The following is a 24,821-nucleotide window of genomic DNA, read 5'->3' as shown; positions in this document are numbered from 1 at the left end:
ATTTTAGTGGCTGCTGTGCTGCTGCCAGATTTGTCCAAACGATTTTTAGAATGACACAAACAAATTACACACAAGACCATGGACAGATTTTATGTATGTAACTACGTGGACTCCAGTTTCTCTGTCTGGAGTATATGAGACATAGGGGGCTGAATCATTATCAAGCAAATGACATGCAAAGTGGTATGAAATGCATCAGTCATTCAAAAAGCTTCTGGAGTAGCAAATTGCTTTCCAGAGTAATCTTTCTGACAAGAGCTATAGCTTTTTTTTCCCTCTTTTTTTGGGGGTGTGTGTGGTGGGTGTGAAGGAGGGTAGTTGGAAGAACAAAATTTTAAAGAAATACCTAATAAAACATATTCCCCTCTTCTGCTGACAACTCCTGGCTAAGTCTGATGTATGTTTTATTTTCGGGGTTAAGACAGTAATACTATTTTAGAAGATTTTTGGCAGCTTTCGCATTGTTTACAACAGTAACAGAAATTGTTCTTTTAGAAGTTGTAATTCTTCTGTCATACTCTCACAATGCCTTTATTTAGCAGAGAAAAATATATTTAAATAATAAAGTGGTGACAAACTGACAAAAGCTGGAAATCAAAGCTAAATGACAATTGCCTGCACAGCACACAATAGTGTCACTGAGACAGAAAGCCTTAAAAAACCCAAACAGGAATTTGCATTGTAAATACAATTCTAACTACAGTGGAGTGTCGCTATCTGCCCCTGTAATTAATTTTCTTCTTTACCTTCATGCCTCAGACATCTGGAGATTATACATCACACCATCAGTAGCAAATCACTCCTGAGGCTTTCGTTCTAGATAATACAAGCTTTATACTTCATTCCAGTAGTAGGTTCTAGTTACCAAATGAATGAACAGGGCTCTTTAACAAAAAATATGAGCCAGATCTTCTCCCTGTGTATCAATGGGCAATACAGCATAACTCCATAATTTCAGTGGAATTACTTCAGATTCAGAGTTTGGGCCAAAGGGAGTTTTGTCTTTACACCATAAAGTGTGGGGTCATAGTTGAAGACTGAGACATGCTTAACTGTCCACAGGACTCTCATGTTATAGGGAAAAGCAGCAAGGTTGCTGGCTACATGGCACGTTTTCCATCCAATTTATGCCTTAACTGTTAAATTACCAAAGAACATGGAATTCATTAATTTCCAGGAGACGATCAGTAACAGCTGCATTTAGAAGTAGGTTACCTCAAACTTTAAAAATGTATTCCTTCCACACATTGTTTCTTCACAATTTATCATTGCCTATTAGCTAATAACAGCAGCAGGTTGTTGGTAGTTTAGTTTCTGCTTAAGAAACGATGCCACCAAATGTTAGAAGAAATCAGTAAGTTAGCTCTTCTGCTGAGAAATATGTAGAATCAAGCTCCTGTTGAGCAAGATAAGGGCCGCATTAGCTCTCAGCAGTTGTCTGGTGGTGTTTGCATTACAGAAGCAGCACATTATGCTGGAAGGTAAATGCCTGACTCAGTTTATTTGCTGCCTTGTCAGGAAGAAGAACTTCTGAAAACTTAATAGGATCATTCATGTATCTAGCAAATTTAAGATGTCTAAAGTTATGAATATTAATACTGGGCAGATGGAGGCACTTGAGCACATTAAGAGGAATGGTAAAGATATTCATAGCAACAAACTTGTTTTGATCTTACTGAATAAGGAAACAGGTATGGCTACAAAGCATTCTCTCTTCTCCCAGCCCAGTGCCCCCGGCACTGGCTGAAGACCCTAATGCTCAAACAACGCCCAGGCCAGTGCAAACTGCTGCTGGAGCCTGTAGTCGCTGCCAGCCCAAGAATGACCTCTGTATTCGGATGGCTCAGGGCTGCTGTGGCAGGGAAGAAATTGGTTGCTTTCTAAAAATGTCAGCGTGGGTCTGATAGTGTACTTGCTGGGATTGCTGTATCCATAGATATTTCTGTAACACAACTGTTTGGTATGTACTGAGCAGGTTTTGGCAGGTATCAGGCAAGAGTGAATGCCTGGACCTGACAATATGTCAGGTGAGCTCTGGCCTAGGGTAATTTCGTCTAGTTCAGCATTTTGTGTATTAATGCGTTTATCATTAAACACATAGACTTTCTTACAGTTTTATAACAAACATCTGTAACTCTTGATGAGCAAATGTGAATGAAAAGCAGCAGAGAAAGGTCCATTTTTCTTTCTGTTTCTAAATGATGGCTTTTACGATAGCTGTTAGATTACTGAGAGTCTGAAGTTCTCTGGATTCTGAACTGTGCATACTTTAAAGATATAAATAGCCTTTTGTTCAAAGTGGCTGTGTTTTACAGACTGGATACAGACACTTCTGCTTGTCTTAGTGCAACAATTTCTTCTGATTTACTATCTATAGAATTCCTTTCTTTTCTCCTTCACCAATACAGTGCTACTTCATTTTTAACAGCAGCCTTTAGAGTGAATACAGACACAGTAACTGTATTATTCCTGTACCAAGTAATAAAACTTACCTTGTTTGATAGGCTGCCGATTAGAGAAGGTGAGAGGACTAACAAGGAATTTGGTTTCAGCTACTTGTACCCAGTGGTGCAGAATTTTTATTGTCCAGACACCAGGTCGTAGGGGCAAATTCAAAGGTGGTTTGTAGTGAGTAAATTCGGCACTGGATTCAATAAGAATGTCATACGTTGCTGCAATTACATTAACAGGATCCACCCAAATGACAGTAACGGTGACGTTGGGGCCTTTTCCCCATTTCTGCATGCCAACTGGCTCATCTGTTGGCCCGAGGAGTCCTCCGAAATTCCGGAAAAGCCTTTCCTTGGCGTCCCATTCGGTGCCAATCTGAAATCAAAGACCACATCGCTGCTAACGTCATCTCTGTAAGCATCTAAGACCCTTACATCAAATAAGGGCTCAAGACACACAAATCATATTTCTCTAATGACATGAATTATGCATACATAAAAAGGTTGATGGCAACACAACCTAAGATCATAATGTGTACACAAACTGTGAGACAACCCTGAATGCAAGGCTTGTTTTTTTGGTCCAACTGTCCACTTTTGATTGATATAAAGGTTTTATTTATTTTAAGGGTGACATAATAGGCCATAGCAGCTCTCCTTTTCCTCCATGTGGAAGCAGTCAATAAAGGACCAAGCCTAGTGATTGAACACAGGCTATACATAGAAAAAAATATGACCCATCATCTCCTGGGTCATGAAAATATATTATACGTTTCAGAAACAGACCCTGCAGTAGAGACCTACCCAGTTACTGCTAAGACCAAGGAAGAGGCTTTTGCTGACTTTAGGACAAGTCATATCAGGTCCTTTACTACAATCTCTATCCATGAGATGCTGTCTTCTTTGCACTCCCTTCTTGCCTGATGTGGGAAGTTATTTCTGGTAAACTCTTTTCTTACTGTCATAATAGTGACATTGTTTTTTATTTATTCACTAACTAACAGTAAAGCAGCTGATTCACAATCTGGTGTAAATATTTAATGGACCTTTCTTTTTCCTAGCAGCTTTCATATTTCAATGCTCTTTGTATGAATTTTAATAGTTCACCCATAAGCCACGGGTTGATACAAGCTTACAGGCTGTTCCCATTAATAATTGTACACTACTGAAAATAAGCATCTCTGAACAGATAGCGTGAAAATACAGTAACTGGCCTTCTTAGGCCAACTGAAAGGCTTTTTACTGTCCCAACACTAAATCTAGCATGTGTTTATGAGGCTGACTGTTAACAAACCACTTCTGCCAATTCTCAAGAAGCCAACCTGGTGGACCACAGTATTGAAGGCTGCATATTTGCTTTTGGAGGAAGTGCCTACCTTGCTTGTCCCATGAGGTCCCATTCCCATGATCTCAAATCAAAAGTGATCAATATCAAACACAAAAAGATTTGAGGGACCCCATTTGAAGTGAAGAACAGGGGGACCCCTTGGCTCCTTTTGGCAAGCAGACATCTGATGTCATTCCTTGGAGAGACATATAAATGTTTTGGCCAGCCTGGTACTGAATGCCCTCATAGTCCTTCAGGTCTTCTTTGGCCTTAATCTCCAAACAAACAGTGTAGATGACCTAGGAGTTGATTTGTTCCCTACACAGAAATCATGGGATTCTCTCAAGCAGTCTCCAGAGGCCCATGCACACACAGACAGGATCCCCTCTTTCAGCATACGTGGATATTGAAGATTTCCCCCACACAGAGCTGTCCTTGTCCCTAATCTTCACCTCACATGGGTATGGTCAGAACCTGCTTTCCGGAAAGCATAACAAATAATTGCAGCTCATTTGCTTCAGAGATTTTTCTTCTGGATTTCATCTTATTTCATAAAAGAATAAGTGGTTCCGATATAATGCCCAAATCCCCCTAAATCTGTAAAACATAGCAATTACCTGATGCCTACTACCACTGATACCTATACTGGAAACTGTCCAGTCCCCAATACCTTTCTAAATAAATCACTGTGGTTGGAAGACAAATTACAGAAGGACTGCAAGCAAAAAGCTACAAGGCCAGTAGAATAAAAACCTACTGTCCTAAATCCATCTGTCATCATACAAATTCCTCCTACCGGACTATGACACTGCAGAATATGAGACAAAACGAGCCTTCCACTACTCTGCAATCAACACAGAAGAATCGCTGGTATTTCAGAGGTATTTCACCTAGCACACCAGCTAATCAAACTAGACAGTGTAGCCCAGATATCAGACCCAAGCATCGACTGCCTCGAGGAGCTGTCAGGGCGTACTCTCCTGACATGACTGACTGAATATGTATGGAAATAAGCTGAGAAAGAAAATTTCCTGACCAGATCTTATTATCTACTCCGCCAACCCTCACTGAGCGCAGCCATGTCACACCTACTGGAGCTCAAGGGACCTGGAAATAATAAAGCTACAACATGTGAAACAAATCTATACCCTCTTGGGCAAGGAAAAGCCTATAAGGAAGCTCTTTCCACCACATTTGATATTTCTTACTGAAGAACTCCTTGAAGAAAGCTTACTTCATCTTCAAAAATTAAACATTCCTCCCTGACATCCAACTATTTCCACCTCTTTAGTCTCTCATCCCTGGGAAAAGAAATCAGAAAGTTACAGTCCCCAGGCTCCAGCCTCCAGGTGACACTGCTCAACACCAGGCTGCGCAAAAGATGTTGAGAAGTGTTCACATGTGCAAAGGTTTATTAGAGTGGACTGTAGAAGAGCCAAAGTTGCTTTTGGGGAAAAACTGCAACAAAATTGTTGGCTGGTTTTTAAGCTTTATGCAGGCATCTTACTGGGTTCCCTACTGTAAACCAAAAGTTACAGCCAAAGGGCAGGAGAAGAAGGGGAGGAAGGGACAATTCTCATGCTGGTGGCAATTGTTCTAAGAGCCACCAGGCCCTAAGAGCCTGTCACAACACTGCTGTCAGGGCGCAACAGATCAGGCCCTCAGCAAGGCCAAAGGAAGGCACCTGGGCACCCTGCAACACCCCGCATGGCCCGGAGCCGGGGCTCAGACCAGACAAGGTGCTGACACCACTTTGGGCTGCGTACCTCAGGTACTGAAGGGAAGGGAAGGGAAGGGGAAGGGGAAGGGGAAGGGGAAGGGGAAGGGGAAGGGGAAGGGGAAGGGGAAGGGAAGGGAGCTGCACACATCTATTTACAGCATCTGCCCTTTATGTCCAGTTTTCAGCTGGGGGACATACTTTTCCATGTTGCACAGCTTACAGTACAAGCTGGTTTCAGAAGCACAGTATTTTAAAGGGAATTTTACTTAAAGCACTAGTTAGAGGTTTATACATCTTCCCTTGAACTCTACACAGCTGAGTTCCCAGTACTGAGATGTCTGATTTTACAGGCCAAGAGATACTACAGTCCTATAATATTTTTCATAGCCCCTTAAAACATTGCAAGTAGGCTTTCACTTTCAAATGGAATACACCAAGCATGGGATGGAATCAAGCAGTAATGAATATCTGATAAATTATGAAGGGATGTGGCACAGAAACTGACATTTTCCACATCATTATTTTAATCACCATGATTTTGGGTTTCAAGAGCAGGCACTGTGCACAGGGTATGTTTGGAAAGCTGGAACTCTCTCATTGGCTTAAAACCGCTGTTTCTATCTCTGTTCAGTCCCAAGATAAAATTTTCCCAAGATAAATTATGTCTTGATTATGGGTTTGTGTCTCATTGCTCACTACAAACAGGACCATTAGGTTCACACAATGCACACTAATTGCCTGCCACCTAGTTTATTTTATTCTCTGTGATGAATCACAAGTCTTAACAAGACCAGAAATGAACTTAGTTTTCAACTGATATATGGTAAGCTGAGACTTTTAGTACTGTACAGCAAATCAATATTCTACCCTCCATGTAAAGTTGTCATGAACCCAGGCTGGTAGGATACATACTGTGTACATTGTGCACTAGCCAATTTTAGAAGGAGTGGGTGTTTCATGCTTGGAAATCATCTCTCTTGGATTTCCTGTAAGTTTATTTTATTTTACTCAGCCCAAGACTGAGTACAGGAGCTGTGTGCCATTGAAATGCTATCATTAACCCCACTGGCCGTTAGGCAGTCCAGCTGGCTGATTTTTTTCCACTTGTCTTTACATGGTGTATGGTAAAATCTGCTACTTGGGAAGCAAAGTCTGAGCAGCAAAGCAAAAGAGCAGAGCGCAGAAGGGCTGACTGGAGAGATCCTGTCATCTCCGCTGCAATTTCAGTTGTGCATCAGGGTCACAAATACACCTGGGAGCACATTCGATGCAGCATATTTGTGCTCTTCCTGCTGGCCCTGTCGGTGTGAGCTGGGAGAGGGAAGAAAGCTCCCAGCTAAAAAGGTCCCATTCAGTTTTAAATTTCTGCCAGATCATGGGGTGAAAGTTATTGAAGAACAAGCACTTATGTGTCCCAATAAGCACAAATCTTAATTTTCTTTTCTGGTGCTTAACCTGTGAACATTGATGCCCTCATCTTAGCTGAACCGCTAAGTTTGTCTTATACTTGCTGGACTTTGACAAAGAAGTGGCATTTTAATAAGCAGTAACAGATCAGAGGGTTTCCAGCCACACTAAAGCTGAAGAGGTTAATGCTGGATTTATACCAGGCTAACAGAGAGAATAATTTGGCTCAGAGGCAGAGATGCCTGCAGGCCAAGGGAAGGCAGAAAGTAAAATAAACAATTAAGAAATGATTATTTACTTTGTACCTCCTGGTCTTTTAAAATACGAATCATCTATGAAAGGAGAGGATAATTAAAGAGTTTAGGCAAGAAGAAATAATGAATACAAGTAAGCAGCCACTAAAACTCTTTTTGTGCATTTCAAATAGAAGAAAATGTTTCCTTAGCCTGGAAAAAGCTCACCACTGATTAAATCCTTCCCATGCTTTGCACTCACTCAGCTTCACTGCAGCAGCAGCTCCTACAGGGCTGCTTACAGACCAGCTGTGGTCTATGAGGCCATGAAGAGCAGCTCATTAGTCCCGTGGGATCCAGGGATCCTCCCTGCAGGGCGACACACTCCACAGAGCTGTGGGCACAGTGCAGAGAAGAGGGCAGCCACATGCCACCACTTCCCCTGTCAGGGGAGGCTGACACCGGGCACTGCTGCTGCAGGACATCATCAGTCAGGCTCGTGCTTGCCGCAGGGCTAGTTTTGGGGAAAAAAAGGTGCACTGGGGCCAGGGGGGACCTGGCAAGTGGCTAGCGAGTAAATTCTGGTCCCAGGTTTGTTTCCTTCCGTCAACTGCAGTTGTCAGAAGTCAAACATAGTCTTTCTAAGTATTTTTGAGTTCCAGAATACAGAGATCGATATATTTCTTTTCATCACAGAATTAGAAAAAAACTCTTCTTGCTGCCAGCTTGGTTGCTTTCAAAAGAAAGACCCAGAGCGGGCATCAGGATGAAAGTCAGATTAGAAGTACCAAATAAACAGCAGAAATACTCCTACAAATCACAAGAATTAAAGCTTGTATGACCATTTATCACTGCATGAAATGGCAAGCCTACCATCAGACACATTGATAAATGAAACATACTTTCCATCCATCTCTTTAATGGCACATTAGTGTCATGGATTTGCCATGCACACCAAAACACTGAATCCTACCTAGGCATTTCTTAATTGCCCAAGAAGATAGTAATTTATGGACTTAGCCATAATGACTAGAACACATTTGTTCAATCAATTTTATACCTTAATTGAAATTTGTGGCTTAACAAGAAAAATCATGAAATTAACTACTCAGTTATATCTTTAAAACAGAACACAGATGTCAGGTTCTATTAGTGGTCAACTTTCCTGATATATTTTAGGGTACTTTTTTTACACTCTGTGTCAGATCCTGAGACAAATTCCTAGAAGAAATAACAGGATTTGTGGGGAAACCTCAGCCACCGCTGTGAGAATTTTCTCTTTTGTGTTACAACATCAATATTCTGCTCACATGTGGCATCGGTGCCTGACTATCACTAATTTTGTGAGGTTTTTTTCAGCATCCTCTTGAGAGGAATGCTTACCACATCTCCATTCACATCTGGAGCTGCAGAAACATGGCATTTTTCCCAGGTATCTCTCACAGCACTCCCAACAATCAGTCACAAAACTTTTAAGTTACTGAGCCCCTGCTACAACAGCAAATACCTTCCATTTGTTCTCAGAACAAGAGTGAGGACGCTCAGAGCAGCGTAAGAAGTGAGGGTTAACCACAGATCTGAACTAACAACAGTATCTCCTTCAATGAAGAGGATGTGCATTATGCTAGAGAGCCACTCTCACCTAAAAATTACATGGAAATACAGTTTCCAAAGGCTGCTGAATTAGTATGCAATCCTTCCAGAGGCTCATGATATTGTGCATAGGTGGCTACAAATACTTACCTCTGAGAACTGCAACCTTCCAAAATCGCTTGGCGGACTTGCGATCTTAAAGACTTTCTTGGGCATCACCCACGTTTCCAGAGTTTCCAGTTTACTGACGGCCAGATTGGTTGCGTGGTGTCTGATTAGGAAGCCTTGGAAACGGTCAGCAAGGAAGTAAAGGTGGACGGAAACTGGATGGCCCATGGGGTAGTATCTGTAAAACAGCACACGCACACGCTCATCAGTTACACAAGAGAGACATGAAATCTCCATTTACTTGGAGCTAATGGCTTAAAAAACATTCATTTCAACTAGAAAATTCACCACTGTACATTAAGAGATTTCAAATGTGTTCATGACTCATTATCAAATATTCTTAGGCTGTTCCAATTACCCTGAAACATAAAAAAATGTTACTAAGAATATATGCTCATTTAGAACTTACTCGCAGCTCTAAGCTCTTTAGGAGATACCTCTGCATGCCAGAAAACTCCCCTCCCTTACCACCTCTTCTGGGTAAGAAGTGCCACCCAGAAATACACATTGTTAGGCTGCAGCACCGTTCGCGAGGATAAATGATGTTCAAGAAATGCGTCTATTCCTCCAAATCAGGTGGCCTTCTTTTTTTTGCCTTCGGCAGGGTTAGTCCCTACAGATGCCTGGCAAGGGCAGTGCCTCCCTCGCTTGCCGTGGGACAGCAGCAGGCTGGGGACACCAGAGGGTGCTGCGAGGCCGGGCGCAGGCGAGCTGATGCCCCACTCCGTTCCCCGCATATAAATCTGATCCCCAACCGATTCTCCAAGGGCAGTGGAGCGTGCCACTGCAGCAAAGGACACCAGGACTCCGTCCCCATTTTAGGTCTCCTTTAGTTTAGCAAATAAACTTCACATTCCTTAAAGATTTGAGGTTGTTTTTGCTGTGTATTTTTAACTCATAATTAAAAATAAACTGAAAAAAAGGTCAAACAAACAGGAAAAACCTCTCATTGGGAGATTTGGAAGCCTTCAGTTACAGTTCGGATTTAAAGATACTGTAGTCGTGGTTTCAAATAATAAAACTTTATGGTCAATTGTCTGCTATTGTCTCAGCAACATCCGTAATGAAGTTTGTGTACATATGGATGCATAAATAATTAAAAACGTGTTATTCATAGCTCTGAAATCAAATATTTTGGCTACTTTACAGCACTGACATTAACTGTGAAACAAGTGTGTTTGCAACACACGTAAAACCAACCAGCATCACACCTTCCCAGCCAAGTCAGCTAAGTCTGACTCCTCACGCTAGTTATTACATCTCAAGACATAAGTACTAAGAGGAGCTAACCAAGAAGGACTTTCCATTACATGAAACCAGCAACACCCAGAAGGAAGTCTCTAGAGCTTTAGAAATAAACATAACAAGACGGGTTACAAACAGGGCCAGCACTGATGGACTGAGCAAAAACACAGCAAAGCTACACAGCCAATACCAGCAACAATCTGACTTCTGTTCCGAGTACTAAGGCCTCCTGGTTTATATGTGTGCAGCAGCAAATATTTACAATATCCTTGAAATAGTCTGAGTAAATTGTCTCTTGGCAGCAATGACTAAAAATGCCTAGAGTTGGAGAGAAATAAATTAAATCTCGATCACACATTAATGTTGCTTCCACTGAAGATGCTGATACGCAGTCTAATTTGGTACCAGAGCAGTCTGCAGGGGGCACGGCTTTCTGAGGCTGTGAGCTAGCCCTTGTTAGAAAAGTGTGTGAGGCAGCTTCTCTTATAAAAGTCTCCTGGGCCGCTGCGGGTGGCAGCATGGGATTGACTCCAAATGTGATCTGAAGCAGTAGAGGCTTTCCTCAGAGCGCCTGCAAGCAGTGTGAAATGAGCTGGGGCGGTGACTGCAATACCAGCTAACTTTGTGCTGCTGTTAGCCCTAACAGCAAAGGGAATACTGTCGAGGTGCTGAGCCCAAATATATCCCTGCCATTACTGCATTAGAGACATGCAAAATCACGAGAGGGTAAGAGGAAGCATATATATGCATACACCTAGAAAGACAACATAGTATCAAGAGAGAAGAGAGGTGAATCATAAACCTGAGGATTATCCACCCTTCTGTGATTTAAATTGCACGCTGACTCGCAGTGTTTTGAGGGGGCTCAGGTAGGTATGAAAATGAAGCCTCCACTCCATATCACTGTTTGCAATTCCTCCCTGCACTGTTTCGTGAGGCTCCAGCCTACTGTAAAGGAGCTTTATCCCAGAGACAGCTGCGATCAGCGGTGGATGACATGGCTTCCCTATCTATAATCTGAGCAAGCTTGAAAAGCACCTTGAGCTCCTGTGCAATGAAAAGCTCCCCAGAAATGAAATTGATTATTGATATAAATCATCATCAGAACACTGACAAAGGGAATAAGCACAAAAGTAACAGTCAAATTATTTCAGCACTGGTTATACATAGCTCCCATCCTCTCTGCTGGCTTCACTCTGCAGGACAAATGACCCAGGACTTCTTTAGGTCTGCCTTTATTTCATTTAAGGAAAGCATGTTACTAGTGATTATTTCTATCTAATTGTTATTGATCTTTTATTGCTTTGCACTGGTAACCTTTACTGGCAAAGCTGTAATAGGAATCTGGATCACTTATTGCCACATCTTTCTAAATGGGACATTGCTCAGCAATTCTGTGACCGAGTAGGAAGGTCAAGGCGCATTTGGTTCCCTCTTGAGAACACAAGGAGGGCAAAGTCCATCCGTCAAAGCACAAGGAGTGTCTTCAGTATTTGCTGACTTAGGCTGTATGAGTTTTCTGTTAGGAAAAAAAAAGGCAAGGTCCAAAAAAATACATTCTGAAGAAGGAATTAAAGAGATTGTAAAGTAAGCCTTTAAAAGACGCACCCTCTCTGCTTTGAATGTAAATGGCTTCAGATGTGTTTGCAGGCAGCAAACATCTACCATGAAAAGAGCTTTTTCTGTGCAAGTCTAACTCCAGGAATTCTTCCTTCAAATCCTTTTTAGACTGAGTTATTCTTTGCTAGGCTTGTAGGTGAAAAAGGAATCTGGAATATGGGGGGGGGGGGGTGTCCCTTTAAAAAATAAGGACATCTATTTGAGAGAGAGAGATATATAGGTTTATATATATATATAGTTATACATACATACATTTTATTTATTTGATGCTAATGGATCCCACCAGTTGCAACACTTCTGGCACAGCCAGTTGTACCAAGCAGGCAAACTGAGCTTGAGCAAGTAGTTCTCTGTACTCCATGAATGCACCCAGGGGAACAAACAAGCAAGGACCATTAACCTGCCTGTGTTCAGATTAATTCTGAAATCCTGTCCTCTGCTTTTGGTAAGCATAATAGAGGTGAACATGACCTCTGCTGCAATCACATGGAGGGTTTAGGAGCTGCAGGTATAATACACTTGCTGAAATTAATCAAGAAAACACAGCAGTGGGGGTAGCTCTGCCCAACTGGATCCTGTCAGTCTTCATCAAGCTGGAGAGGAGCTCCTTAAAAGTGCAGTGAACAGGTCACATAATGTCAACCCTGAATAACCAATGCTTTATTACGGGCATAAATACTCCTGGAAATAAGCGCTGTACACTTGCAGCTGCCGAGCCCTGTTTGTGATGGTGCGCTCCAGCCAGCACAGCCAAGTGGATGAAGCAGTGCTCGGCAGTCCAGTCTGTGTCCCCTGAAACACCCAGAAGAAGAAAGACAGACTCAGACTAACCGGCAGCTGTTGTCTCCAGCAGCATGGAAAGAAGTCTCAGCTCTCCGCAGTCCCAAGCGGGAGAATGCATGGTACATGGTGAGGGCAACGTCGCTGAGGGTGTGCATGCCGTCAGGCTCATCGTACACGTTCTCCCAGTACGACCGGAGGCCGGGTGTGCCAGACGGGTAGTTGCCGTACAAGTAGTAGTCCAACTGGCCAATTATCTCTTGATTCACTACAGCTTCAAATTTGCGGGCAAAGAAAGTTGGCCTGGCAGTCTGCTGAGGTGATACAAAAGGAAAAGACACTGGAGTGAGTTCCCATTTTCAGCCATGACACTTTGTCCTTAGCAATGGGTTGGAGTTGAGGACATGAACTGGTTTGCCCCTTGGGCAAAGGTGACTTAGAAGGCCACCTTTGTGACCGTTTGTCCTTAAGAGTGTCGTTAAGATTCAGATAAAAACTACGTAATTACTCAATGAAAATGTAGGTGTGCTAATCCCTTCATACCAACAGCCCTCCCTCGCCCGCTGCCTGGCTCTGGAAAGCTCTCCTAGGTGCTGGGAAGGGTGGGAAACGCTCTCTAAGCCCCTGTGTTAGCCTGGAGACAGCGCAGCACTGGCACGTGTTATTAGTGGTCAGGCAGGGAGCAAAGCATCCTGTGGCACAGGGGCTCAGAAGAGGCAGAGCAGTAATTTGCATGTATGGATCTGCTGCTACGAGGTGGTAAGGGGACTCTGGGAGAGGTGCCATCTGTGGCTGAGGTTTCTCAGCTTCTGACTGGTCCCGTACAGATTTTTTGCTCTGCACTTGACACAATCTTGGGTATATTACCGGTTTATATGCTACTCAACTACCATTGGCTTTTAAAAAGCCTTTGTTCTGCCTTGCTCATATTTGAGCATGGCTTCTGAGGGGCTGAGGAGTTCAAAAGTGCCCCAGATGGTTGAAAAATTCTTTTGAGGATGCTCAGTTTTACTCTGAGATGGTGCATGCTGTGGGGTCTCTGATCTCCTCCTCTGCAGCTTGCTTTGTGCCTCTGTGGGAAATGCGAGCAAGCCTTCTGGTGCCATGTGTTCATCTGAGGGGCTCTCTCATCAGGCAAGTGTCAGAAGTTGCCTTTACAACTATTCTAATTTTGAACTTTCCCTTGCAGCTCAGTTTACCTGATTGTTTTCTGAAATGTCGTTGTGGGTTGTTTTCCCAGCCTGGAGCAGGTCAGCCTCTGTAGACTGGCAGGAGTTTTTTAAGACTTGCCATGTATTCTGTGCTGGAGACTTTCCTGGGATTGATGTTTGGGGCAGCAGAGCCTCTCTTAGATAATGTCCCATTTGCTCTTTTTGTGAGTGCCTGTGTCACTGACTTCAACCGTGCCTGGCAGGCAGCACATTACAATAAAGAAAAGATCTCTGTTTCGGAGCAGTCATCATTTTTGTGCTGTAGGGTAACACACTCCCCATCCCACACAAAGCCTGAACAAACATGCTTTATGCAGGGAACCCCGAGGAGCTGCAGGGATGGAATTGCAAATCTGGTGACCTTGAAACAAGCGGTTGTTCATTCTTAATAGAAGATACACAGGCCAGATACAGTCTTGAGACCGAGTGCACCCTTGAGCACAAGGATTTGCTCTCATGTCTGCCTTGAGGAAACTATCACGAAGTAACCAATTTAACTTTTTAAGGCAGTGCTGCCAAGCCTGGGTGATTGAAACCACGTGACTCTGGTCCCCAAAACCACAAGATAAACTTAAACATAATCCTGTTGATGAATATAATCACAAAAATTGATTTGCCTTGTGCTACATAAGCCTCTAGCGGGCACTCTAGTCAACTTTTAAGCTTTTTTCAATGATGAAAACCACTGCTTAACAGTGAAAGCCAGGAGCTTCATGAAATCATGAAAGCATCTGAGCTTGAACTTTGGAAAAAAACCTTTGCAATAAATTCACAAGAGTTACCAAGTAATATTGGTACAGTGAGAGATGTGTCAAGCTTCCCTGCTTTCTAGCACAGCAGACCTACCAATGCCAAGTAGTCCAACGAGCTGCTTTGTGACCTTACCACACAGTGATAAGTCTCACGGGCCAAAACACAGTAGAACCAATCTTTTATTCTCCTGAAATTAAGAGCAGAGATTCCTCACACCTCTTTCTCCACCTTGCTTGATGAAGTAAAAGCTTCCTTTCCCACTCCCTGCCGCAGCCATGCAGCCAGACCACTCTCCGCACCCCAGCAGAGGGGGAAGAGCTTCTTTGCGGGTATTGGGGTCTGCTTCAGTTACCTGGAATCGGTGGAAGTCCGCTGGTTTGAAGTCATTAGGTGAACAGCCACACCAGTCAACAATGTGCTTGTACTGACACTTGCAACCGAGTTTACGGTTCCAGTTTGTGATGCGCAAGTTGTTGTCCACCATGGAGTCACAGTACGGGCTATTTTCCAGAACAGTGTGAAAGAAGGACTGCAAGAAAGACAGAGCAGATCAGTGCACTCAGCTCCTCAGGCTTCCATTTCTCCTTTAATTCAGCCCATGGGCCTGAACCTAATGCAGGTGACTTATTTTCTTTCAAACTGACAAAATTAACAAGCTCTATTGTTCTGCCATATATGAAAAGCACTTACATATATGCATTCCATAGAGCACGAAAAAATCACAACATGCTATAGACTGAGCCAAACTGTAATAACATACAGTTGCGGCCTTGCTACAATAACCTGGCACAGAATAGTTGCACTTCTGCAATGACCAACTTTGGGCATTGGGAGTCCAAAGGACTCCAGAAAAGGCAACCAGTGCCAGAATTTTTATTTTTATTTCAGCTGTATGAGCAATTCCCCTTATTTCTCTTCTGTAAGCTACTCTCTGGTCTAATAGATTTCAGACTATTTTCCTGAGCAATGTGTTAATGATATATCTCAAGTTGTTTCCTAAGACAATTCTCAAACCTTCACCACCACCCCGGCTGCTATGAAAAAGATACAGTCTCAGACAGCTCTTCTGTGGGTGTCTCTATCTCCAGCACTCCAAAATGCATTGCTAGTTGAATGGCCTTGTTCTGAAATATACAGTTCTACCCAGGCACCAGAAGGGCATTCTGCCTCCTGCAATTACATCTGAAATCATAAGTCTTTATTTGCTGACTCAAGGCAGCAAGGAATTCCTATTGGGCTATCCTAATTATATCATCATAATACCAGCTATTACATAAATCATGTGTAATGGGGACTCATATAGCAGGTTAACAGGTCAGTGAAGGCAGCACAATTTTAAGAAACCAGATATGTATCTTGCAAAGAAAACCTTGTAGGAAGAAGCTATGGAATATGATCACATTTAGCCCTGTAAAAGGTCATTTTTGGAGTAGTGACTTCTCTTTAAAATCAGCAATAGTAAGACCTATAAATACCCAGCATAACATTAGCATGGCTGGCCCCCAAATAATCCCCCTACCTTTTTTAATGTTAAATGACAGCCCAGTGAATATGGATTTTATGCTTGAGCTGTTTGGTTAAACCCATAAAGGCATCCATTCTCAGTCAAGCGAGAGGAAAAAAAAACCCCTACCCAATTACACATTGCCCTCTGTCCTTTTATAATGATACAGAAATTTCTCCTAGATAATGGATGAAAAGGTTATCAGAGTTGAGACAAAAGGTGATTTTTAACAGAAATGGGATTAAAGCAAGATTATTCAACATGTGTGTGGAATAATAAACCCCTATCAAAAGATGACAATTGCTGTGTTCCACTGCAAACTAATAAGCCTAGATTTGCAAGATTGGTCTCAGAAATCCCTCAAAACGTTCAGGGGCCACTAGCAAGGAAGTAAGTTATTGTTCTAAAGACAGTCATCAGGTTTTGCCTTGGGATGGCTGCATGCTATGAGCAGAGCATCAGGTCTTGCTTGGGATGGCTGCATGCTATGCCTGGGAGCAGAGCCTGACAAACCAGAGGAGCAAGGTACCTGCTGAGGCAGGTGCAGCACAGCCTGACAACCTGCCAGGCTCTGTGCTCTATTTGTAGATAACGCACATCTCCCTGACACACTGCCGCATGCTAGACGAAAACCCATCCTGGTGCGCTCTCCCCTTATGCATCACTTGTGGCCAGAGTGATTCCTGAGTGATCTAAATGATTTGTGACTATGCCTTCTAGCTGAGTTTTGAACGCAACAATAAACCTTTGTTTGTAGGGTTTTTATTTTTAAAGAAAAGGGCTGGATAATAGCGAGGAAAACTACTTACGAAGACAATTCACCATTTCTAATAGCCTTCAAAGGCTTTGTGGAGGAACAATTTGCGAGCAAAGGGCAGCTGGACTTCTGGTTGTTCGGTAATAGATTAATAGGCTTAAAAGTATAAAACAAAGCCACTCCTTGCAAAAAAGTCCCACAAACAAACAAAGAAACTAAACAACTGCAAAAGTTGTTCTAACACTAAAGGACTTACTTGTCATGTGAGCAAAATTCTCATTACCCACTGTGGGATGATCCAAAGCCCACCGAAATCAAGTGGAAGCCCCTCTGACTTCGGTGACCTTTGGGACAAGCACAAATGTTGCAGTTTTGAATGCAGAGAGGGATTGCTTTGAATTCACATACCTCAGCAGGAAGTAACGTGTAAGAGTAAAATCTCTTCATCTTTGTTACCAGATCATCATTAGAAAAAGTGACATACTCCACAAACTTCCTGTTCAGGAGAAACCAGTCCGACCCTCCATCGACTGCAATTCCTTCTGGGATCCTCCGGTCCCCCAGGCGCCACATGTGGGTATCACATTCTAGGAAAAGTCGATCCAGTCCTTGTTTCCTGATAAATCTGAGGGAATACAAAAGCAGTCATTAAAAGTTAATTTGTATTTTGTTATCATCACTAGCTCTATAAATAAAGTAGCTACTTTCTCAAACAAAAAAGGATAAAAAGGTCACTTGTTTATATTTCTGTTCTACTCATAAATAATGTAGAGAGGTTTAATAAATCATTAATCAGTTATACGTTCATTTATAGAGGCAAAGATCAACAGATTGCTTTTAAACATCATTTACACCTTCTGCTGTCCTAAGACAGAACTGTGCAAGTTACAGAGCTGTATGGCAGGAAAATCCATAATGTTCATTAATGTTCATTAACTCTTAACAAACCACTGCAGAAGAACCATAACATGGACAGGAACTAAACAGAATCTGTGTGATAGGCTTCTGTCTCTAAATAAATGCACAGTTTTTGAAAAACAGCAAACCGTACATAAAGGTAAAGCAACCAACTTTCTCCTATGTTATTATTCCATGAATTTTTCTATTGGAGTATTGTTAATTGGGAAGAAATACAATTGCATTGCTCTTTGCTGTAGAATGAGTATGTGTGCTCCATTTTCAAGTCTATGGGGAGCAATGTTTTGTTATTGCTGAACCATGAATAAGAGGAGCAACTGCAGAACTGTAAAGTTATGGAAATGAATTATTTGAGACCAATATAAGAAGAAAAAAAGAGTTGGAAAATCAATCTATGTTTGAAAACACTTTGGACTGGATGCCCACACATGTTTTGAGACTGGCTGATCCAGGTTTCTATTTGTTATTCCATTTTCAGAATTATTTCCCAGAAAGGGAAGCAGGGCAGCCATGAGTTAGCACACGCCTTCGCAAGGGGGGCTGAGCGCTGTTAACAACACTGAGTTGCTGTGTTGAATACATGCTGCATGTTCTGAGCGATAATAAATGCTAGCTTACCAGACTGTTATAGTAACTAACATCCGCAAAACCACAGATCTCACTGATGCAAGAACTGCAGGCTAACAACAGCTGCGGCACCTACACTGAGGAGGACACCGTAAGACCTGTGTTTCCTTCCTGAATGACATAGAGCTAACACCAGGGTTCTTAGAAATGTTTTAGGATTAGAAAGTCAAGAAGACATTTTAGTGGTCCTCAAACACAGGCAACTGAAGGAAGGGGAAAAGAAATAAAAGTTAAGGAACACCACCAAAGCTTTCTGGACTCCTGCATCTGGTAACTTGAGCGTTAACCCCGTAGGCTAACTCTCTGGTTAAAGTTTTCTCCTATACCAATCAAAGAACTGAGACGCAATTACGAAATGGTGCATATTAATTTTCAAAAGGACCGTAAATGACTTCAGGGTCTATGTCCTACTGATAGCTATGTCTCTTCTCACAGTATGGGAAGTAGAGCTCCTCTGTTAACACAACAGTGCAGAAAATGTGTAGATGAGAGTGGAGAAATTTTTCTTTCCATGAACAAGTTTCTAATTTCATGTTCCATTATGAAGGATAATAGAAAAGCCTTGCAATTTTAATGCAGTGCTCTGGAATGTAATCTTCAAATTCAATATTTATGCAGTTATCTCCAAATCAAATATTAATGTGCCTGAAAGTTTGGTCATTTATTTATTTCCCTCAAAACTAAATGCTCATTTGAGTTAATTATTTTAAGAAAATAATAGAATTTTATCGACCATATTTAAATAGGAACGTAAAGTTCTTTTCCATTAAAGAATTTCTTTCAACTGCTATCTCTACCAATTTATCACCCTTTATTCTCATTTTCAAATAGAAGTTTCCTTGACTGCATTAGAAACCCCTAAATAAAACCTCCCCACCTGACCATTTAAAAAACTCCTGTACTCACAAACTCCCTCAGCCTTTATTACATGATAGGGCTTAACTAATACCAGAAAGCCCAGTTACACAACTTCTGCCTTATTGTCTGAAATCAGCAATAGCAGAGTATGGCCACACTCAAGATGAGAAGGTCCCAGCAAATCTAGGCTCACAGCTTCAACGTTACCCAAAATGGTTGACAGGCTCCTTTTTGGTATACGTACACAGTTCTGTGGCTTTTTTGAGCTAATGGCTTGGACAAGCAAATCTTGGTGTATGGAGTGAAATAAGACAATTCTTGGGAGCACAAGTGCTTTCACAACAAATCTCAGTCCTAAAATCTTACACAACAAGGTTATCAGAAGAAAACTAAATGTACTTTCCAACCATTCATCCTCCAGCAAGGCAGTGCTGCCCAACTGAAGAGCAGCAACACCTTTGGAGACCTGCAAAGAGAGGACCCTTTTGCTAGTGCTTCTTGAAACCTTCCTAGAAAGATCACAACAGGTTTTAAATACCATTAACAACCAAATAGGAAGCAGGCATTTTTCAGAAGGTTCACCTTTACTGGACCTGCTTCACACACAGCCATTACACCTAAACCAAATAACACATTAGCACAGCAAATAATTTCCTTTTATCTATGAAGCAATAATTTATACAAGGGGCTTTGAAGACACAGCTCTTCGTTGGGAAATTGCTTGCTATCCGTACATGTTCCTTGGGAGCCAAGGGGACCGAGTATATTTTAGATCTGCTGGAAGCTAGACGATCCTGCCTGAGGCAGCAGTGGGTCGCCTAGCAAGCCTAGGCTGTACTGCTGGCACACAGAGAACTGAACTGCAACCAAACTGGAAAAGATGGATGAGGCTTTTTTTTTTCTCTCTAGATTCTCTTCTAGGATGACAGATGCTCCTAGCTACTCCAGCAATAGCGATTTTGGCACTCCGGGAGGCAAAAACTTACTATAAGCATATTGGATACTGCCTGAGGGAAAGGGAAAGGTGTTATTTGTATGCTATGTAGGCCTTTCCAAGAAATCAAACCCCCTCAAACACTACAAACAGTTCATAAAGATTCTTGACTAGCCATCCAACAATGCTTGCAGCAGCCACCTCTGAAAAGAAAGATAGAAGATGGAGGGCAAAAGCATGACCCTACTGATTTGTTTCTAGACTTATGCTGTATTTCATTAGTTTCTGGTTATGCTCAATGTAATACCAAACCAGTGTATTTTATGAAGGCATGCCAGGCTTCAGAGAGAGTAATGAAATACAAAAAATGGTGATTTCTCTCTCAAGTCTTTCTCTCTTGGGTTTCACAAGACACCTAGCAGATGACACCCAAATTAAAGTAGAAAAAATGGATTAATAATAGCATTTAATTAATCTTAGTCAATGTGGAAAAATTTAGGTTCTTCCTGGCACCCTGAATTTCAGTTAAGACTGGCACACCTCTGACAACTGCAAATGTACTTGCCAGGATAACGACACACAATTGCACCACAGTACGGTTAGCCAAATATAATGGAGATAGCCATCAGATGAAGACACTTGACCTTTCTCCTGATTTAAGACAAACAACAGGAGGAAAATAATGATGACAAGAAAAGAGAGTCAACCAGTAGAAAATAAAATTAAAATAAGACTGGGGTTAAGAGAAAGCATGCCATTTTACCTTATTTCATAGAACACCCCATCTAAGACATTTTATACTTACCCTTAATTAACTTTAACTCTTCCTAAAGAGCCTCCAATTTTGAGGAACCTGGATTACGCTTGCAAGTAAGCAGCAAGCATAGCATAATATGAACGCATCTTGCCAGCTGAGCTCAGCAGTCAGGCAGCTACACATATGAAAGGTGCCGTTTGCGCCCTGACCTTGCATGGATGCAGCCTCAGGGTTTACACGCCTCCAGGTGGTTATTTTTTTACTTTGTTAAAAAACCTACTGCCTGCAGCACATGGTCTGTAACACTGAGTACAGATAGTTAACTGTCCAGACAGCTCATGATTGCAATCCAGCTCAGAGAACTCCTCTTACTTTGTAGTGTATTTAAATATTTATAATTGCATTTGCGATGAGACTCTAGGATTGTATAACACATAAAGCATTTTTAAGATGTTTAGCACACGCTCCTACAACATGAATACAAACACATAGCTCAGCTCTTCTTACGATATGTTTTAACTACTAATAAATATTGTTGCACAGTTACTTAATATCAGCAAAAATATCACAATCAAATATCACCCTTTTGGATAGTTTTCTCCAAGTGACACTGCATACCACAGCAACTCTGAGAGGCCCCCTCTCTTGAACGCTCACACTTACGCAGTACATAAGACAGAGAGTTCACTGTTTTCCGAAGTCTATGAATGAATAAAACTTTCTTAAGCATCAGAGGCTATCAGATTGCTAAACATTACTTCTAATTCGTCACTAAAAGGTTTTTGTCTGGAAAGGGTGTATTTCTTGAGGTCAAAAGGTTTTTTCCTGAATGTTTACTGTTTCTGGCCTCTTGCCTACAAAACCTCCTATCGACATTTCACTGCTAACCAGATGCACCCACCAGGACCTCATCATTATTACTCAGTATACAAAGATAAGAACTATGAATAAAAGTTAACAATGCGTCAGCGAAACAACTCATCACAAGTTGAAAGTCAATGTCAAAGCAAGGGTCTGCAGAGCTTGGGAGCTGGAGCTCCACTAGCACCACGTCCATGCTCTCCTTAATGTATGCGGACAAACTCTGCACATTGCTTTGACTCCATCTGCTCCTCTTTCAACTATCTTTAAACAAAAATTTGAAGAAGTCAGCCAATTTTGGTGGGAAAAGTCAAGTAAATATTTTTACGGATGAGAAATATGAGAGGCTCTTGCCAGCAGTGTTTGTACAGCCACCTTGGAAACACTTACCAGAGTCAATCAGTCGGGAAGCATAAAACAATAACTTGCAATTTAGGTGACCAAGTAGAAAGCGCAGAACAGTAATTTGACAATCCTGAGTGTAACAATTGCAACAAGTAATTTGAGAGCAATCTCTAGGCTACAATATATCTCCATAAACCAGTCACTGAATAATTCTTTGTAATAAGCAAGTTCATAAAACCCAAACCTGCACAGAGCAGTTTCATTCCCTGCCCGCTGCAGGCCAGAAATCCTGGCCTCCATTGAGTATGCGATGAATTTCCAGTTGACTGCGACATAACCTTGACTTCACCCCATTTCCATGAGTAGCTCTATTCTATCAAGGGTTACACAGTATTTAAAAAATCTGAAATAATTAATAATTGGCTATTTAAGCACGTCTATATCAGATAAACATCTGATCTTGCAGAATGTTTCCCATACTGCAGATATGATCTTGCAGTATGTTTCCCAAGACCTCTTGTTGTTGTGTCAAAAGCCTCCAGGGCTGACCCCCCACTCCCGAAATGGAGCTGAAGCTTGACAGGGGGAACAATGTCAGAAAGGAATAGCACCTACTTAGTCTGTCAAGGTGAGGAAGATTTCCTCCCAGTATGACAGGCAGCACGCAGAAAGTGCAGAATGCACAATTCCTGCTGTTTCAAAAGGCTGTGAAAAAACTCTCAGTATAGATAAAAACAATGGAAGAAAAGAGGGAGAAATAAAAATTGTAACCTGCTTTCCAATGTGTTTAAACTGCAGCATCCTGAATGTACATTACGAGGTAAAAAGCAGAATTCTTATCTTTAATTCCCTCACTCTGAGGAAAATATTATAAATACAATACTATCCTAACAATCCCCTAAGCTTTAATGCCAAAGCACAAATGAACATCAACAATACCATAGAGAACTTCTCTCTTGACTGTATTTGCTATAGCAAGATTGGGCTTATTTCACATGCAAAAGCCAAACTTGTAAGTAAGCACACAAACTGAAATGCTTTCACTGGCTAAACGCTCGGAAGTTAACAAGGAACATAGGGAAATCTTACTTTTAAAATATGATTAATGTTTGTCATTCCTATCTCTACATGCCCTACAACCGCGGAGGGCACCAGACCTTTTGGAGCAGCAGAGCATGCCGGGCGTGTGACTGAAGGGGCCGCCAGCCCCGCACTGCGGGACCACCAGCTGCCCCTCGGTGAGGACAGCACGGGCGCTGACCTCAGGAGGACAGGGATTGAATTCAGAGCAGAAAACACAGGTGACACGGCCGCGAAAAATAAGCCAGCATTGAGAGATGCTGTTGGTGACATTTGTTCCTGCAGTTTCCGTGGGTGTCTAGGAGCTGGCCTGCAAGTCATCCTGAAACCAAGCAGCTCTACTGGAAAGATTTTTTGAGGGTCCACGTTACCAACTGTCTCCTAAGTACGTTTAAACAGTTTTATGCTCAGTGTGCAAGCAAATCTGGGGCAGGCAACTGGTCTCCTGCCACAAACGTTGGACAATATAAGGTTTAGATCATTTACAGTGTAGCAGTATTTTGACTGGCTCTTTCAAGTTACAAGTCTACCTTGAGATACTATGTTAAACATGGCCCTTCTCAATCAAGGGCATTTTATGGAAACCAAACATCCATGGCATTTAGGGTATTCCACACAAGATGCCATTGAACGCTGATGAATACACACATTTTATCTGGATATTATTCTGTCTCTATATGGACATAATTAGATTTTTCAAGCTTTACAATAGGTGTCTCATACTCTACATAATTTCTTTCTGCTTCTTTCCTATGTAATTTTCTTAGTATATCCATTTAATGCTTTAGTCATATCACACCTTTGCATTATATTTAGAAGCAACTCCTCATGATTCTTTCTTCTCATCCACCTTTTCCTAAGCATTAACTTCCACTTGTTTTAAAAACCCTTACTTTCCATCTTCTGGAAATCTCTCTTTCAGAGGACGTCTTAAAAAGCCTTAATGCTTCTCAATATTTTAATGTTGCAGGTCAGGGAGCAAATTCTTCAAGTGTCCCAAAAATAAAAAACCTCTGAAATTGTTTTTAGTTGTAGGAAACCTGTGAGTCTATTTTTTGCAGTAATGACTCTACTAGGAATTGCCTTGTTTTGACAACAGTTCTATACAGCCCCTTGTGAGTACAACGCTGGAGAGGGACTTTCAAAGACTTTCCTGTGGGTTTCTTTCCACCACTCTTCACTTACAGTATCTTTTAAGAAACACTGGAACAACTTTTACAAGGACAAAAATGTAATGGCTTCCTCTCACGATCAAGGAGGCCACAACTCAAGGGATTTTGTTTCTTTTTATATAAAATAAGCAAAACGGAGAAAACTGCAAATGATAGTGTGCATAGATGTAGCATGAATTCACCACAGACAGACTCAATGATATGAAATCTGACATTTTGCCATTTGTTTGTCTCCAATAAATGTCTTCTCCAGCAGATTTCTCGTCCCTCATCTCCATTTCTTCCCAACACCCACAAGACTGAGCAGCCTCCGACCTGGGAACACTGCTGGGCCTGAGCGGCTGAGCTTGAAGCCATATCATCTACGTGATGTTGCTGCTGGAGCAGGTACAGCACACGCTCAGCTTCCACCGGGGCCAGCAGATCACAGTTGCTGCAGTGCCCACAGGCAACGCAAAGGGACGCGCAGTGCAGAGGACCCCTGGTGTCCACTACAACAGC

At 42.0% G+C, this 24,821-nt stretch overlaps 1 protein-coding gene across 3 annotated transcripts in view; it reads right to left on the bottom strand.

The window, feature by feature from the left end:
• The window catches only part of XYLT1 (xylosyltransferase 1), a 214,410-nt gene that overhangs the window by 14,610 nt on the left and 174,979 nt on the right, over positions 1-24,821 (bottom strand). For 2 of the 3 annotated variants that reach the window (XM_049791716.1, XM_049791715.1), the window contains exons 7-11: positions 17,177-17,393; positions 14,860-15,036; positions 12,595-12,857; positions 8,881-9,076; positions 2,493-2,826 (exon numbers count right to left, since the gene is read on the bottom strand). In XM_049791716.1, coding sequence (XP_049647673.1) covers positions 2,493-2,826; positions 8,881-9,076; positions 12,595-12,857; positions 14,860-15,036; positions 17,177-17,393 — 1,187 coding nt within the window. The remainder of the gene's footprint in view (positions 1-2,492; positions 2,827-8,880; positions 9,077-12,594; positions 12,858-14,859; positions 15,037-17,176; positions 17,394-24,821) is intronic. The other variant, XM_049791717.1, reaches the window with a different exon arrangement.

This window comes from Accipiter gentilis, chromosome 33 (genome assembly GCF_929443795.1).
Source record: "Accipiter gentilis chromosome 33, bAccGen1.1, whole genome shotgun sequence".
Lineage (NCBI taxonomy): Eukaryota > Metazoa > Chordata > Aves > Accipitriformes > Accipitridae > Astur > Astur gentilis.
The sequence above is the reverse complement of the archived record's forward strand: the minus strand, read 5'-3'. Positions and strand labels throughout refer to the sequence as shown.